The 19124-nt window shown below is 40.4% G+C and overlaps 1 protein-coding gene across 3 annotated transcripts in view; it reads right to left on the reverse strand.

Annotated features, from left to right (window-relative positions):
* The window catches only part of LOC148024382 (uncharacterized), a 258793-nt gene that overhangs the window by 52282 nt on the left and 187387 nt on the right, over positions 1–19124 (reverse strand). For all 3 annotated transcript variants that reach the window (XR_015693300.1, XR_015693299.1, XM_087694028.1), the window contains 3 exons: positions 2985–3030; positions 2265–2372; positions 2000–2101 (listed from right to left, as the gene is read on the reverse strand). Coding sequence is in view for 1 of the 3 variants with exons in the window: in XM_087694028.1 (XP_087550154.1) it covers positions 2000–2101; positions 2265–2372; positions 2985–3030 (256 nt within the window). In the remaining 2 variants the exon portion in view is untranslated. The remainder of the gene's footprint in view (positions 1–1999; positions 2102–2264; positions 2373–2984; positions 3031–19124) is intronic.

Below are 19124 nucleotides of genomic sequence, written 5' to 3' on the forward strand. Positions count from 1 at the left end.
ATCATGGATATGTAACGTATAATGTATTATTCTCAATTGACTCTATTATCACTCAAGCTCAATTAGTCATTTTTTGTTTAAGAGAGAGTTCCATAGAGGTTTAGAACCTTTTTCCCTAGTCAAAACTATTAAAAATCCCTACATAAAAAAACCCGTGTTTCTTATTTTACCCCCTCTTGAAAGAAACTTACGAAACACGTTTCTAATGTTTCATTTCTAAACATTTTTTACGTTTGTGGCTGCTATGCATGGGGTTCTAGCACTTTCTTTCTTTTCCAAATTCACGGCGACTAGTATTATAGACCTCTTGACTAGTTATTCATTCAAGCTTTGTAATAGAATTCCTCTTGTTACATGTTTTGTGATATGGAAGTCCCTTACAAGGTTTCTTTGTATTTTGCATTTTGCCTTGGAATATTTTGTTTCAAGGAGTCACTCTTGCCTTTTTAGCAGCTAGTCTTCGGTTACTTTTAACTTTGTTTGCTTTCCTTTCTACTCTATAGCTCTCCATGTTATCCTTGATGCTCCATCTTGCTCCGTGTGCCGAAATATGTTAACAATGGTACCCCTCTAGCCTTTGGATAAGGATTATATGACTAGAGAAAGTAATGCCAAGGTAGATTTATGAGGATACATTGTTTCTACTACATCCTAGGAAGGTTAAAAATCATGACCTTGGTCTTCTCATCATAAAGGAGACTTCAAATCACGGTACTACTTCCTGTGCTTCCCCATTCATGTCTTGATCTCATCAACATTCAGGAGATTAATATCTGCTAGCACAGAATCATGTGCCTTCCACTTTATCAAACTACCCATGGCTCAATCTAATCCATGTTTTTACTCAAAAACTAGATTGATTAGAATGATGCTGCTAATTTTTTCTAATAACCTGGCTGGCCAGCTATACTCATTCAATTGAATTATACAAGAGGGATAAAAGGAGAGAGGTTGAGGAGGTATGCTTAAATATGAAACTAGCAAAGGAACTCCATCAACACTAATTTGACATGGGGCACCCCATCCAGGCCAACTTAATGGTCTCTGATTGGGAACCAAAGCATTCCTTGTGTGATATGGATGACGTATCCAAAATTGAAAAGCACTGGAAGAGTGGTTGAGTGACATGGAACTTGATAAAGATGGTTAAAAGAAGCCAATTATGGATTCTAACAATTACCGTTCTGCATGTATTGGTGATAGATCTAGAAGCCCATGAAAATATCCTGGTCAAGTAGTGGGGCTTCTTAGAAAGATATTGGGGTTTGTAGTCAATGTCTGTTGATTAAGATCATTCGATTGCTCCTGGTTCTCAGATTGAAGCTATTTTCACCAATCTTTGTGGAAATCCATGCATTAGTGCTTTAGACATCAACAGATACGTTAGTCTCAACTAGATCTGTTCTTGCAATGCTTTTAGTCTCCTTCTGTTAAAGATGCCCTCACAATGAAAGCAATCTGCTTTGCAAATTACAATAAGGCAGTTGTGGGTTTTCACCAGTTCCAAGGTTTCCACTATAATATAAAGTGTTGCTATGGAATAGTCTGTGGTGAAGTAGCTGCACACTCATAGCTGAGGCTAAAGTAGCAGTCCAGTGTCTTCTTGAACAAGAGATGTGGTGGCTGTGACATGCGTGGAAGATAGAGGGCCCGATTTGAAAACTTGACAGCCTCTAAGGTAATTAGATTTTTTGGCAGACAGATCTACTGGTATTAAAGGCATTATATTACCCATCCCTGAGTTTGGGGAGATCCTTGATGTGGAGTCTCAAGCTGACATAGGTACTTTGGTATTCCCTTACGAACTTCTGTGAGGTGTGATTAATAGCATTTTTTTTGCCCTGAAAAAAACCAGTCTTTTACAATGAAGAAGCATTTCATTGTCTCTTCCAGCACAATTCTAATCCTATTGAACTTGGACCTCTTCGTAAAACCAATTGACTCTAATTTCTCTTCAAAATTAAAGAGCATGTTGAATTCACTTTTAGATAAGAATAACCTTGAAAAGCCAGAAAAGGTGATGTCCAATGGTCCAATTTGAAGCTCTTTCCAATAAAAGTTGAAGAAGGCTTGATTTATGATATGGCTCATAAACTAAAGCCTACAAGCCCATACATGAGCTATTAGGGGACTAGTTTTCACATGATACATTAGAAGCTGCATTATGACCGTGAAACTATGAAAAGTAAAAATCAATACTTAATTGATTGTCAAAGTTGTTCAAGGAAACTTACTAGTTTCAAAACAACACATACTTCTCTTACCTGCACCACTTGTATAAGAATAAGCAAAAATTCATCATCTGATATAGTGCGCAATCTTTCTACAGCATAGCTTCTCACAACCTTGTCTCCAAATTGAGGACCTAACAACTGCAACATTACATGTCGAAGATCACTGAGAAGAAATATATCCTTGCATGCAGAATATTGCTAGTTAATTATAATCCTGCAGAGAACCGTCCAAAACAAGAACATAGCCAAAGTCGGGGAAAGGTTCAATGAAATAAGGGAACCAATCTAGATATGTTAAGCAAGATGGCTATGGTAAGATATTAGATGAAAACCCATGGTTCCAACTTCCAAATCTGAAGCACGATCACAAAAATTTAAGTCTGCTAAATGCAAACCCTTCCTGCAATAAATGAAATTGAACTAGGAGAAAGAATTCTGAAGCAATCTTCAGTCCTAAACTCTCTTTGGGAGCTTGGCCTAATAAAGTTACACACCTTGAATTTTTTCTTTCAAAGAAGAGAATACTCTATTAAGAAAGCTCCCAGAACAATTTATCCCAAGAAGAATACAAGGTTAGTCCTGTAATGGGCTTCCAAGATATAACACATATAAGCAGAAAAGGAAAGTCTAGTACAAGGCCCAAGTCAATAACCAATCCAGGGGTCTATGTACACATCTTGACTTGGGTTGTGCCCTTCGAAATAAGAAATATCCATGAGTGTATAAACTAAATGAGTCAGGTCAAGCTACCTGTAAAGCCGAAAATGGTTGGATAGGCTTCCATTTCTCAAGGATCCTGTCAGGGGCAAACATAAAATCGTTAGAACAAGCCCATAAGTACTGCGAGTTGATGGCGGTATCCATCCTTGTAAGATTATTGCTGACGTTCCATTATATTTTGGAAAATCCAGTCTACATAATTCTATTAAAAACTTGACTTTGACTTGATATGATTTAAATGAATAAAATATGCTTATGTGACTAAGAACAATAGATTGATGTGAAACACAGACTTGTCAGACAATATAAAATTTATGTAAAACTCAAACATACTCAGAAAGTGCTCCTTTAGACCAAAGCTGAAAACCTCATTACTCCAATAGACTTTCCTTGTCTTTGGCAATGTAGGAACTGCACAATATATATTTTCTTGATCAGCAGGGTCTATTCAGGCTGGATGTGGTTTGGCACAATGGACATGTGCTCTCATTTTCTCAAGAAGTCTTTTTTATTTCCAGAAAAAAGTAAAAATTCTATTAACACACCTTGGAACAAAATGTCCCAAGGCAAAAAGCCAATTACAAAGCAACCCTGTAAGGGACTTCCATATCAAAAATTATATGAGAAGGGGGTCTATTACAAAGCTTGATTGAATAGCCAGTAGGGAGGTCTATAATGCTAGATGATGTGGATCTGGAAGAGGAAAAAGTTGCCAGAATCCCATGTCTTGAGTGCATCTCTCCTCTTGTTCATAGTCTACGAACTGCCATGTATTCTCTCCCATCTCCCACGAAGAGTATGCACAATCTCGGTCCAGATCCTCAAGAGAGTGTCTGCAGCAGATATGTCCAAAAAATCAATAGCCTAGCTACATCTGGCTGTCCATATGTACCGAGCAATAATGCTGGATAGCATTGTATGTAAGAATGCACAAATGAACGGAAGCGTGAAAACAACAAAGCATAAACAACGACACAAGAATTTTGAATGAATGGGTAATGGAGTCCATAAAGAGCAGTGTAAAGATGTACAGTATAAACGACCACGGTATCAGCACCATAACCAACAATGCCTCCTATCTCCCTCTCTCCAAGGCATGCACAATGACGCAATACAGTAGAGAGTGGAGAGGAGCATGCATATATAGGCAATCAGGATAAGATCCGAGACAAGAAGTCAGACATAGTACGGTACGTATCCGTACGATTTAGTACAAAAAAATTGGCACTTTTTGGCCACTCTCCTTTAAGCCTGCAACTTTCCTTTCTTCTTTCTCCTTTCTTTTTTTTTCCTTCTTTCTTTCTTATTTCTCCCCCAAGCCTCTCTCTCTCTCTCAACCTTCTCTCTCTCTCTCTCTCTCTAGCCTCTTCCTCTCTCTAGTTGCACTAGTACCACGTACGAAAGGTTTGATACTATACCATACTTTAGGTACCATACGTTACGTATTAATACCATAAGGTACCAACTTAATGGATATATCTTTCCCATTTGAACTACACTTTGGGACGAGCTAAATGCTCCTTATATTAATATGATTCTCCCATGAGATTAGGTTATTTGAGATTCAAACAATTTCTCTCAACCTTCTCTCTCTTAAGCCCACAGTTCTCTTATTTGTACGATCATGTATGTATGATGTTTCCACTCCCATCTATGTAGTTATAAGTTGTAGGTAGCAATAGCGCATGTTGCGCATGCAGCATTAGGTTTTGGCATGTTACCCTCAAGTACTCATCTTATATACTCTATAGCATTGCTATTTAGACTTGACATATCTATTCTATTATCTTTAGTCCAAAATAATCAAGTTTTTTTTTTCGTACTAATATCGTACCGTACCTTATAAAATCTTAAGGTACCATTTAGTACCGTATTTTATCGTACCGTACTGTATCGTACCTTTTGTACCTAACAACTATGATTTAAATGAGCCACCCAGCTGCCCATAAAGGCACCCAACTAAGGGCCTAGATAAGGTGCCTAAAACCCATGAAATGTATACTGCTAACACCCTCTCTCAGATCTTGGGTGATGAACACAATAAAATGTATAATGATGGTGGGCTTAGAAGCCCCTAGGATCCCCCACCACATCCCATACCATAGCACAAGCTTTGCTAGAAACTTGTGACATCAGAATACATACAACAATGAAAATTGGATAGAACCATGCATACCCAAGCTGTCCTGATCAAGCCATTGCTAAGGTGGCTTGGAAAGACATTGATGTCGATGTGAATCATATTGAAGCCTTAGCCTAGGTGCAGACCTGATATAGTCAATAAACAGCAGCAACCTACACTAAAATCAAAGATTCTAGCTGTTTGATGCCATGTGATATGCAAATGAATGGAAGGGTAAAAAGAGAGAAGCATAAACTCTCTGATGTAAGATTCAAACACAAGAACTCAGAATGAACAGGCAACAGAATCCATAAAGAGAAGCATGAGATACACACTACAATACCACCAAGGCATCACCTTACATCATTGCATCCTTGGAGCAAGGGAGACTGGAGCATTATTGGTGACTGTGCTGGTTCCCTGGTGGCATTGTATTGTACAGCTTTATGGATTCCATTGGTTCTTCATTCTGAATTCTCATGCTTGTCTTTTCTTGTTCATTGTGTCAATGTGTATGCTTAGTCTTTTTACGCTTTCATTCATTTGCACATTCACACACTTGATCACAAGTTTTGAAGTCAAATTGAAGGAAATTTGGGAAACCAAACTTCCACTCAAGAAGATTGCATGAAACATCCCTCTAGGATCCAACTTGCATGCGAGACACGACATAAGCCATACCCACGACAAAGAATACAAAGGGAATGGACATTAGACATGATTGTGAGCCAAAAAGCCAAACTGGCTCACCCTTAAGCTTGGGAGCTAGCAACATACCAAGTCACAGATCACAACCCAAGAGCTAGCATCCCATACCACCAACCCACTATCCTAGTGTGTGGACACATTGGCCTATGGGCCAAGAGTCCAAGAGTGGTGATTGCATAATGATATGCACAATAGAGCATTGAGTCTTATAAGTAAGACTTAGCAACCCTAACCCTAAAGTATTGCTAGTGCATTTGCACTAGATTACTTTAATGACCGTTGTGACCATTGTTGCTAGTACAACCCTTAGACCTTAGGGTTGTAGGGGTGTTCACACCCGAACATGGTAAGTGCCAATAAGTGTGTAACATAAGCACATAAGCACATACGAAAATAAGACTATAAGTCTGGGAGAAAAAACCTCTCCTACCAGAGTAAAAAGTCTCCCAGTGTCCTACTGATCACCGATACTCCCATATGAGCGTAGGAGTAAGTGAGGCGTGAGTCAAATACCCAACAAACCCCCCTGGAGTGAAGAGTGATCAAGAGTACAAGGATCATCCGCCACCAAAGGATATCAAATTTAAAGCATCGCGAAATGCTTCAAATTTGTCATGAGGAAGAGCTTTGGTGAAGATGTCTGCCACATTACTGGTGGTAGGACAATACACAAGGTTGATATCACCTGCATGTAGCCTCTCTCTGACAAAGTGATAATGGATCTCAATGTGTTTCATGCACGCATGAAACACTGGGTTCCGTGCCACTGCAATGGCATTCTGAGTGTCAGTGAACAAAGGAGTAGGCTCCGTAACAGATACATCCAGATCAGCTAGCAAGCGTCTAAGCCATACGCATTCAACTGTGGTAGTGAAAGCTGCCTTGTCTTCAGCTTCACATGACGATGTGGCAACAGTGGATTGTTTCTTGCTAAGCCAAGAAATGCAAGAAGAGCCAAGAAAGAAACAATTGCCACTAGTAGAGTGACGTATATCATAATCACCTGCCCAATCAGAATCACTGTAAGCATGTAACTGCAGTGGTCCCCCCTTGGCATAAAGCAACCCAAGAGATCGAGTACCCTACAAGTAACGAAAAACACGCTTGATAGCTTGCCAATGTGAAATACGTGGCTGATGCATATACCTGCTCAAAGCTAAAACTGCAAACTGTATGTCCGGCCTAGTGTTGCATAGGTAGATAAGACATCCAACTGCAGGAGCATATGTATGTATATCAAACAAATCACTGTCATCATGTAATGACAGTTTCAGTCCAGGTTCCATGGGAGTACAAACTGGCTTGCAATCCTGTAAGCCAAACTTCTCAAAAAGCTGCCCAATATACCTTGACTGTGATAGCCCAATACCTCGAGCATCATGTATGAACTGGATGCCCAAATAGTAATGCAAAATTCCCAAGTTAGACATGTCAAAAGTTTGCTGCAAATTTTGTTTGAATGCTGAAATCTGATCAGCATGTGTTCCAGTGAGCAAAAGGTCATCAACATAAAGACATATAATCAGCATAGATTCCCCTTCTTTACATACGTAAAGGGTGGACTCAGATGAGCTGTTTAGAAACCCCTGACCAAGCAAGAAAGCATCTATTTTTGCATACCAAGCTCTAGGAGCTTGTTTCAAACCATATAGTACCTTTTTGAGCTTGCATACCAAATGTTTTGAGCCTTCAACTGCAAAACCAATGGGCTGCTGTACATAAACTTCGTCCTGAAGTTTCCCATGTAAAAATGCAGTCTTGATATCTAGCTGATGCACTGTTCAACCATAATGTGCAGCCAAAGCAATCATAGACCTGATGGTCGTCATACGGGAAGTAGGAGCAAATGTCTCCTCATAGTCAATGCCCTTTTTCTATGCGTAGCCTTTAGCTACAAGCCGTGCCTTGTATTTATCAATGGATCCATCTGCTTTCCTTTTCAGTTTGTAGACCCATTTCGTTCCAATGGCTTTCTTCCCAAATGGCAAGGACACCAAATCCCAAGTTTGATTCTTAGTAATAGAATCTAATTCAGCTTGCATTGCTGCCTTCCAATGCACACTGTGTTGTGCATCCTCATAACATTCAGGCTCTTCATTATCAAAAGTACTTGCTGCCATAAGAAACTCCATGGTATGTGCTGAATCATGCAAACGAGTTTGCCTTCTACTACGACCAGCCATGGGTGCATCCAAAGGACTATCTTGCATAGTCTGCAAATACCATCTAGGTAACTGTCTAGCTTCCTGACTGTGTGCAAGCTCTTGCTGAATTTCAGTTTCAGCATTATGCTGAATATTCCGATCAGCCAATGGCTGAATTTCTGCACTTTCCATAGGAGCAGCTGGCTGAACATTAGGTTCATTTTTTGAAGCTCTAGCTGAATCACCAAAAGTAATGGGCAGCAGCCCTTCAAAAACATCATGGGCAGCCTGATATGTGTCCAAACCAGCCAAGGTTAATTCTAATTTTTCATCAAAAACAACATCCCTGCTGACAAAAACCTTCTTTGTAACGGGATCATAGAGTCTGTAGCCTTTGCTCTCATTGCTATATCCCATAAAAATGAACTTAACAGCCTTGTTGTCCAACTTTTTTTTAAGTACCTGTGGAATATGGGCATAGGCAAGACACCCAAATGTACGAAAGTGACCAACAGAAGGTTTACGGCTGTTCCAAGCCTCAAAAGGTGTGATGGTCTTCAAGGCTTTGGTAGGGCATCTGTTCAAAATATGGCAAGCACACATGACTGCTTCCATCCAAAAACTATGAGGCAAGCTCTTTGCCTTCAGCATACATCTGGCCATCTCCATGAGTGACCGATTCTTCCTCTCTGCTACCCCATTCTGCTGTGGAGTATAGGCAGTAGTGTACTGATGGACTATGCCTTTCTGCTTCAAAAAAGAATTCAGCATAGAGGACATGTATTCCCCCCCTCGGTCCGAACGGAGAGTCTTAATTTTGCATCCAAATTGATTTTCAACAAGTGCACTGAAAGCCAAAAATGCATCATACACTTCTGACTTCTTTTTCAAACAGTAGACCCAGCAAAAACGTGTAAAGTCATCAATGAATGTCACAAAATAGTAACAACTGCCCAATGACATTGTTTGCATAGGCCCACAAACATCTGAATGCACCAACTGCAATCTGGTTGTTGCTCTGAAAGCAACATCACGAGGAAATGAGAAACGATGCATTTTCCCCAAAATGCATCCCTCGCATAAGTGCTTAGGAGGTCTCTCCAAGAGAGGTAAGCCATCTAGCATCTGAGTACGCTGCAAAAGCATCAAGCTGCCAAAGTTTACATGCCCCAAACGAGCATGCCATAACTCCACCTGTATCATAGCAGGAGTAAGAGTGGATGTCAAGTATGCCGTCTGATCTACTGAAAGAGCATCCAACTCATATAAACCATGACACAAAGATCCTATCAAGACCAAAGTCATGCGTTCTTTATCTCTAACCATGCAACGATCATCATCAAATGTGACCTGCAAACCACAACGTGCCAAAGAAGAAATAGAAAGCTAATTCTTCTTGATTCCAGGCACAAACAAAGCATCCTGCAGGCGGAGAATAGAACCATCAATGGCTGTGAGCTGAATCTCCCCAATACCACGAACAGGGTATGATGCATTATTGGCACACTGTACCGATTTCCCAATGGGAGGTGCACTAATTGAAGCAAACAAATCTCTACGAGATGTAATATGTCTAGAAGCACCACTGTCAAAGAACCAAGTGTCAGCTCTGTAGAGCTAAGTGCTCTATCGGCCCAAGAGATGTCATAACTGCAAGTGTAAAAACAATAGTCCCTATCCACAACAAAGGACGCGGACTCACTAGCAGTGGAAGGAGTAGTAGAAACAGACATTCCTGACTCCTTCTTCTTCTCTTTGGCAATGCGCTTCCTGCACTCAGTGATATAGTGGCCGGGCTTCTTACAATAATGACATTTTCCTTTTTTAGCTTGCGTCCCCCCTTGTGTCTGATTCTGCGATGTGCCCGAAGTGTTAGAACTTTGTGGAGCATTTTTCACCTTGCTATTTTTGCCTTTTTGCCTTGCCACAAAAGCCTGCTCAGAGACTATAGCATCCATACCACTATTTTTCCTTGTTTGCTCCTCCTCTAGAAGCAAACTAACCAGCTGAATAAAAGTAAGTGGGTGCTCGGCAATCCTCATTGTGAGGTTCAATGCAGTATGAAAAGACAAGTATGAAGGAGGTAAGGAATTCAAGGCGGTGGATATCAGCTGTGCATCCGAAAAGAACTCATCTACATTCATGAGCTGCTCCCTCAAGTCCTGAATCTTATTCAAGTGATCCTGCATAGAATCACCCTCATTCATTTTCAAAGTCTCCAACTCTTTCTTCAAGAAAGAGATCTGAGTCTCATTCTTTCCTGCAAACATATGCTCCAAAGTCAACCATGCATCTCGTGAAGAAGATGCTGAACGAATGTGAGGAATGATGGACCGCTGAACTGCCAGAGCAATCAGCGACAAGGCCTGTGCATCCCGTGTATCCCAAGCTTTTTGAGCTGCAGTTCTTGGAGGAAGTAGCTGAGGTGGAGCGAGCTGAGGTCCCCTGTGTCCACGTGCACCTTGAGGAGGAGGAGTAATGGGAGCTACAACTCCCGGTCGAGTTTCCTCTCCACTGACATAATCCCATAAATTCTTGGCCACTAATACATTCTTCATCATGAATGACCATAGCGAGAAATTGGTTCCGTCCAATCTGTCTTCCTTGGATACATACGTAAAGACATCATCTCCCTAAATTGCCATGATGACAAATTTCCAAAGACAAATGAGCAATGTCAAAGCAGTAAGGACTGGTAATCTGCAAATTTTCAGAAATTGTAGCCAACACACTTCTGCAATTAATGTGCAAGGGCGTAGACACAGAGTGAAGCACGACACCCAAGAGAATAGACTGAAAGAGTAACCAGAAAGTACAAAGTACAACCCTTAAACTTAGGGTTATAGGGGGTGTTCACACCCGACACACACTAAGTGCCCATAAGTGTGTAACAAAAGCACATAAGCACATACGATAATAAGACTATAAGTCTGGGGGAAAAAACCTCTCCTACCGAGAGTAAAAAGTACCCTAGTGTCCTACTGATCACCGACACTCCCATATGAGCGTAGGCGTAAGTGAGGCGTGAGTCAAATACCCAACATTGAGGGCAATTCAAACAAGAATGGTGCTGTTCTCTACTGAGATTAGCTTGCTGCTTTCCTTTCTCTTACTATTTTGCCATTAGTGACTTGATAGTGCTCTTGTTACTACCTAGAACTGCTGCACAATCGAAAACCTTGTTGTGAGGACCTATTCTACATGTTTGTGGATGGATAACTTCAGGTTTTCAACTAACTGTGTTGCTGGCTTGGTTGCTCCCTGTGCTCTCTACTTAGGTTGGAGCTTGTCGTGGAGAATAAAAATGTGAAGACACAGGGGCTATTTCAGCAAAATTTCAAGCAGAGCAAGCTGATCTATGTTGGGTTTGACTCATGCCTACGCTCAGAGAGGAGTGTCGGTGATCCACAATAGGACACTGCGGCACTTTTTACGCTCCTTATGACAGGTTTTTTCCCCCATTTATATTATCTTCTATTTTGTGTGCTTATGTTACACAATTCAGTCACTTATCGTGATTTACACCTTTTGGGTGTGAACGCACATCAACAACCCTAAGGTTTAAGGGTTGTACTTTGTACTTGCATTACACTCTCAGTAATTGCATTGAGAGTTGTGCTGTCTTCACTCTCTCTCTCTCTCTCTCTCTCTCTCTCTCTCTCTCTTTTTACTGTCCATTGTGTACTCTCAACTGAGCTTCGTTCCTCAATATCCCACATTTGGTATCAAAGTTGTGGATCAGCTCCAACTTCACTCATCACCACCAAGCCAACATCACCCCACCAGTCAACTGCTGGAAATTTAGATCTGCAATACCATCAGCCATTGCTGCTCCCGCCACTAGTGTTGCCACTACTCTAGCGCCATGCGCCTTCCAATAGCTCCGCCACCCGGTCGCCAACCACCACCAACTCCCCCACCTCCCGGTCCGCCCACACAGAACTCATGCATCTCCTCTGCCTGCACCGGCCACCTACAACGCCTACTCTACCTACATTGCCTCTCTTTCCAGTAGGTCTGCTCTAATCACCCCTTGCGCTAGTGGGAGTGCTTCTGCCTTGCGCCCTACCCACCTTGGGCGTTGCCTGCCACAATGCCTTTGTCCTGTGCCCTACGCAACCTGGGCACTACCTGCCCTAGTGTCTCCCATCCCAATGCTGCCCTTGTTTCCCACCTGCCTTCTAGCCAATACCCACATTCCTGTCCGCCATGCCCACCAACATTTTTTTGCTCCTCTAGGCAATCAAACCGCGCACATTGCCAACACATGAGGCAAAAGGAGACATTTATCTATTTTTTATTCAAAAATTTGAATCACATCAAAGGGCTTTTACCCGACCAATCTAATTTTACTCCTAGACATGACTTGGACACACTTATTGCAGTGATTTCTTGGGAAGTGGGTCAAAAAATTTGGGCTTTTGGTTTTAATGCAGACAGTGGCACATGTACTATAGGTTCAGTCTGAAAATAGACTGAAATTGTGCATTTTGGACAACAAAATTTTGGGGCTTCTGCATTGGTTGTGTTGTTGAGCACTGTTTGTGCATTGGACAGCATGTACATCAGACAGTTTTGACAGAGTGTAACACAAATTTGCCAATTACAACATTGTGCATGCTGTAATTTCAAGAAATTTCTAGATGTCCAGGTTGTTCTAGCTTTAGCTCCTACTCTTGTGCAATTTGAAACAGTGACATTTACTATGGCCAATCAGGGATAGAGTCATGTATTTACATATGTATCCAAGGAGGAGAGATTGGACGGCAATAATTATTCTCTATCATCTTTCATGATGAAGAATGTACTGATTGCAAAAAATCTTTGGGATTATATTAGTTGTGAAGAAGTTTGTCCTGGAGTTGTGGCTCTTGCAACACCTCCTCTAGGAGGACGGGTCAAAGGCCCACTCTAGCTCAGCCACTTCCCCAAAGATCAACAACACAAAAGGCTTGGAGCACACATGATGCTCAAGCATTGTCACTGATCGCATTGGCAACTCAACGGTCTATAATCCCACACATAGCGTCTATAGCTTCTTCACGCGAAGCATGGCTTACACTTGAGCACATGTTGGTTGGAAAAAATGAGACACGCATCTCTTTCTTGAAAAAAGAGCTTGAGAATGTGAAGATGAATGAAGGTGATTCCATGCAAGATCATTTTAACAAAATTCAGGACTTGCGTGAGTAGTTAATGAATGTAGATGAGTATTATTTGAATGCACAGTTGATCTCTACTACTTTGAATTCTTTGTTGCCCTCTTATTTGGCCTTTCATGCGGCCCAATTTCACCATGAGAATTTCTTTGCAGCCACTTACCTTTCTTCAATTGGTTAGTTTGCTCCTAGAAAAATAGCAAACATAAAATAACAGTGAGGTGGATATAATAGCCTCTGAACATGCTTTTATGGCGAGGTAGAAGGGCAAGGACAGTCAGTCAAAAAATGCTATGTAGAGTTCTAGAAGATTAGGTACTTCATAGAGAAAAAAGAAACAAGGGGGGCATGCAAGCCAAGAAGGGCAAATGCCACTATTTGAAGAAACCAGATCATTACATCACTCAATGTAAAATGCGCATTGCCAAGGAGGAGTCAGGGATGTATGTTCTGATGCACCTTCTACTGCTATAGAGTCCACGTCTTTTATTGTAGACTGTGACTACTATTTTTACACTTGCAGCTATGACTCTTCTTAGACTGATAGAGCATTTAACTCTACTGAGGATGCTAGCACTTGGTTCTTTGAAGTGGTGCTTCTAAGCATATTACATCCCACAAGGATTTGTTTTCCGCTGTTATTGCAACTCCTATTGACAAGTCTATGCACTCATGCCAACAATGCATCTTACCCATTAGAGGTGTTGGGGAGATTGTCTTGAAAGCCATTGATGGCGCTACTCTTGGTTTATAGGATGCATTATTTGTGCCAAGCATAAAGAAGAATTATATGTCCATTTCTTCTTTAGCAAAGTGTGGCATGCAAGTCACATTTGATGATGAAAAATGTATGGATAAAGGATTCTTAACTTTGGTTTGACTTGCACCTTATGTCATGGACTCTGTGAGTTAGATGCCTATTCGATTGATCAATCAATCTATTTAGCATCTACTCTTACTCCTGCTATGTCACAAGAAGAGTTATGGTATGCTCGCATGGGGCATGTCAACTATGGCAATTTCATGCTTATGCGGTGTACTCAGGTGCTATATGGCTTCCCTCTCTTGATGAGACCTCCTACGCATATTTGTAAGGCATGCATTTTGGGAAAAATGCATCGATTCTTGTTTCCTCCTGATGTTGCTTTTAAGGAAGCTGCCAGATTAGAGATTATGCATTCAAATGCATGTGAACCTATGCAGACGAAGTAATTGGGTGGATGTTATTATTTCGTCACCTTCATTGATGACTTTACTCGTTTTTGTTGGGTCTACCCATCGGTGAAAAAGTCGGAGATATATGATGTATTTTTTGTTTTTGTTGCAGTTGCTGAAAATCAATCTGGCTAAAACTGGTCTATGACTCATAAAAAGTGGTAGTTCCTTCAATTAACACCTGATCTTTTCACACACACAAAAACAGAGACCTCACTCCCTCGCTTAACACCAGATTGGCCCCGAAGACTGGCGCCCCTCTTGGTATTTCTTTATTAATTAAAAGATGGAAAGTTACAAAAATGAAATGTTCCAAAATACATAACCTGAGAACCGTCGGTTTTCATCTTTTCTGAGTAAATTCCAGCTGCATAAGGACAGTACAACATGACCAAAATAACATCCCTTTTAGGAAAGCATTTTTTGTAACCATAACTCAATGATTTATGTACAGAATTGCAGTCTGCAGATCTCTGAATTCACTATTCTTACTGTCCAGCATGTCCAGCATTTTTTGTGACCAATACTCAATGATTCATGTGAAAAATTGCAGTCTGCAGATCTCTGAATTCACTATTCTTACTGTCCAGCATTTTTTGTGGCCAATACTCAATGATTCATGTGCAGAATTGCAGTCTGCAGATCTCTGAATTCATTGTTATTTTGATGGAATCAGTCCATCATGCAAAGCATTTTCTTTGAGAATAGAGAGAGAGTTGATCAGAGGGAGCAAGCTCTACCTTCATACATGAGTCCGAGACAAAAAAGTACTCTCCATGGCTGATGTAATTGTAGCAATCTGCCCTCAGCTCCTCCAAAACTTCATTCTCAGATCTGCCCCTTATGCCTATTACGTTTCTTTTAATGCTCTCTCTCTCTGTTTTGGGAATTTGTGCTACATGGCATACATGTAACAATTTTCCCATTTAAACCTTCCATTCTAAAATTCTCCATGATCGGTGCAAAATTTGACCTCGGCACAAACTAGAGAATTAATCCTCGTGCAAAAACAAAGATAATGACGCGAATAGATTCTGGGTTCCAAAAATAGTAACTCCCTATATTTTAGGGATGGTGACCCCTGCATTCCTTGAGTTGTTCTGAGCAACTTTTATCATTGCAACCACATCAAAAAGTGTAATGTGACTCAATTACAGTGACTTTTATTCCGTAAGCATTCTCACATGTGCATCTTCTGTCTTGGCCAAGCTCATTGTCCTGCACCAATTACAGTGACTTTTATTCCGTAAGCATTCTCACATGTGCATCTTCTGTCTTGGCCAAGCTCATTGTCCTGCACCATCTCCAGTGGCTAAGCACACAGCCCCAAACCACTGGCATTCTATTCTTCAGTGCCCCTCTTCAATATGGAACCAGTCTTAAGGCTCAGACAAACCATTAGTCCAATTTGTCCCAATGGATGCCTTTTCTGGCCATGCAAAGATCCCAGCTTATTCCAAGAGAACTCTGGGAATAAAAAGCAACAGCAACTAAAGAAAAGAAAAATAAAATATTTATATAAGTAAATTAGGAAAGCAACTACAAAAAGTATCACCACACCACCTAGTGACACTGGCTGCAGGATTAAGACTCTCCATTCAGACCGAAGGAGGGGAATACATGTCTTCCCTACTAAATAACTTTTTCAAATAGAAGGAAATTGTCCATCAGTATACTACTGCATATACGCCACAACAGAATGGGGTTGCAGAAACAAAGAACCGATCACTCATGGAGATAGCCAAATGTATGCTAAAGGTTAAAAGTCTCCCACATGGCTTTTGGATGGAAGCAGCTATGTGTACTTGTCATGTTTGGAACAGGTGCCCTACCAAGGCATTAAAAAATGTTACACCTTTTGATGCTTGGAACAGCCGTAAACCTTCAGTTGGTCATTTTCGTACTTTTGGGTATCTTGCGTATGCTCATATTCCCAAAGTCCGTCAAATGCATTTTTGTAGGGTACAATAGTGAAAGCAAAGGATATAGACTGTATGATCCTATTTCCAAGAAAGTCTTTGTCATTAGGGATATGGTTTTATATGAAAAATCAGAATTTTCGCACTTTTGGTTATCTTGTGTATGCTTATATTCCCAAAGTCTGTCAAATGCATTTTTGTAGGGTATAGCAGTGAACCTAAAGGATATAGACTATATGATCCTATTTCCAAGAAAGTCTTTGTCAATATGGATGTGTTTTTCAATGAAGAATCGATCACTCATGGAGATGGCCAAATGTATGTTGAAAGCTAAGAGTCTCCCACATGGCTTTTGGATGGAAGCAGTTATGTGTGCTTGTCATGTTTTAAATACGTGTCCTAATAAGGCATTAAAAATTGTTACACCTTTTGAGGCTTGGAACAACTGTAAACCTTCATTTGGTCATCTTTGTACTTTTGGGTATTTTGCATATGCTCATATTCCCAAAGTCCGTCAAATGCATTTTTGTAGGGTATAGCAGTGAAAGCAAAGGATATAGACTATATGATCCTATTTTCAAGAAAGTCTTTGTCAATAGGGATGTTACAGATAGCAAATGATGTGCTTGAAGGGTTGTTGCCCATTTCTTTCAATGATACAGCTACAATTTCAATAAATGAATGCAATGTTCAGCCAACTGCTCCATTGAACAATGCAGAAATTCAGCCTATGGCTGATCTCAACATTCAACAAGATGCTGAATTTGAGGTTCATCAACAAGAGCTTGAACATAATCAAGAATCTAGGCAAATGCCTAGATGGTATTTGCAGACTATGAAAGATAGTCATTTGGATGTTTCTATTGTTGGTCGTGCTAGAAGACAAGCTCGTTTGCATGATCATGCCAATACAATGGAGTTTTTTATGGCAGCACACACACTTGATTCTGAAGAGCCTGAATGTTTTGAGGATGCACAACAGAGTGTGCATTGGATGGCAGCAACGCAAGCTCAATTTGATTCTATTATAAAGAATCAAACATGGGATTTAGTGGCATTGCTTATTGGAAAGAAAGCCATTGGCACAAAGTGGGTCTATAAGCTGAAAAGAAAAGCCAAGCTTGTGGCCAAAGGCTATGCGCAAAAGAAGGGCAATGACTATGAGAAGAAATTTGCTTCTACATCCCGTATAACTACCATTCACTCTATGGTTTCTTTGGCTACCCATCATGGTTGAACTGTGCAGCACCAGCTTGACATTTGTTGGGTGTAAAGGCCCTTTTGCTACTCTTGCGTATATATTTACTTGTGCATGTGAACACACCTGTTAGGGCACAAATCCTTACTGCTCGAATTCCAATAATTTCTTAGTTTTTTTACTTTGATATATGCATATAGCTACTTGAGATCAGCCTATGTAAAAGGGACCATAAATGTCAAATGGTATGTTACTTGTATTACAAGCACCTGCCTTGATATTCAAGTAGTTGTGTTTCTTGAGATCAGAAATGAAACCCAATGCAGAGAATGACAACACCATGTTTTGTTGGTCGCTACTAGTTGATCTTTATTTCTGTGTCTTGTTTCCTAACTACCAAAGTCATTGTTTATGAGTTGTGTGTTTATAAATATTCTCACGTATGGCTGTTGGAATCTGTGTAGGAATTATGTCATTGATGAAGTCTAGCATTTCAGCATATTTATGTGTTCTTGTTATTTCTGTTATGGTTCTAAATACCCAGAACACTTTGGCGATCCTATCAGTTTCATGAGAAGTCTCCTTATGATTTAGGCATCAGACCTGGAACTAATTTTCTAAAAGATCAGGTTGCGGGTTTCCAAAATGCTAATGGCATTAAAGGTTTACAAGGCACCTTTTATGGGCAACATATATGTCACACAATTATCCATATCTGTCAAACCCGATTTTGACAAGAAGCAGATCTCGGGAGATAAGAGAGGCATTAGCAAGGCAACAGTAGCAGGAAGCTTTATTGAATGATGCAAGAGTAGTAGGAGGATTCGGCAAGTTAGATGAAGAACAATTTGCAATTAATAGACACAGTTATCAAGAGGCGAGTCCCTCTTGGGTACCGTAATGGTGTATAATTCTCCTACTGGTTCTAAAGAATCTCCTCCAACTCCTGGAAGCTCACCAAATGTTTCAAAGGATGAAGGGCCATTATTACCACCTAAGGATCAAGATACTCCTCCTAAGCAAGCATTTGAGAGAATTGCAGTATATAGTGCTTGGGAAAACAGTTTTGTTGAGAAGTACAACACTTCAATCAAAGAAGTCTTTGAAATTTAAACATTTACCATCATTGCGGAGGTCTCAAAAGCAGAATATAATGAATCCAAATCAGCTTGTTAACCCAAAAGTGAGAGCTTCTAAGTTTTCTGGAAAGAAGAAGGAAGACCCTCATTGTCATGTGGCTCAGTTTAAGACAAGGTGGACAACTATTGGAGATTCAACCAAATGTATGGTGACTAGGTTAAGAAGCAGGAATTTCCAGCCACACTGTAGGGAAAAGCCATGGATTGATTTAGTAGTTATGGTATGGGAGCATTTAACACATATGATGCATTGAAAACTGCATTTTAAAGCAAGTTTAGAAAGGATAAAACCCTTGGAGATATTTTGAGGAAGATCAAGAAAATCAAACAGAAGAATATGTTGGTGGAAGATTATGCTCAGAAGTTAAAGAACCTACTAAATAGGTTGGATGCTGCAAATGCACCATCAATACAAATGCAGATTACTTATTTTATTAAGGGTCTTCGAAGTCAAGTCAGGAATCTTATTGCTAATGTGGAACTTGGTCAGAATGACACCTTAGATACCACGATAAGAGCTGCTATGAGGGTTGAAAAGAGGTTAGGTACTTCTAGGTCAAAGACCC

This window comes from Lygodium microphyllum, chromosome 15 (assembly GCF_053477565.2).
Source record: "Lygodium microphyllum isolate KBCC chromosome 15, Lygodium_microphyllum_v1.1.10, whole genome shotgun sequence".
Classification (NCBI taxonomy): domain Eukaryota; kingdom Viridiplantae; phylum Streptophyta; class Polypodiopsida; order Schizaeales; family Lygodiaceae; genus Lygodium; species Lygodium microphyllum.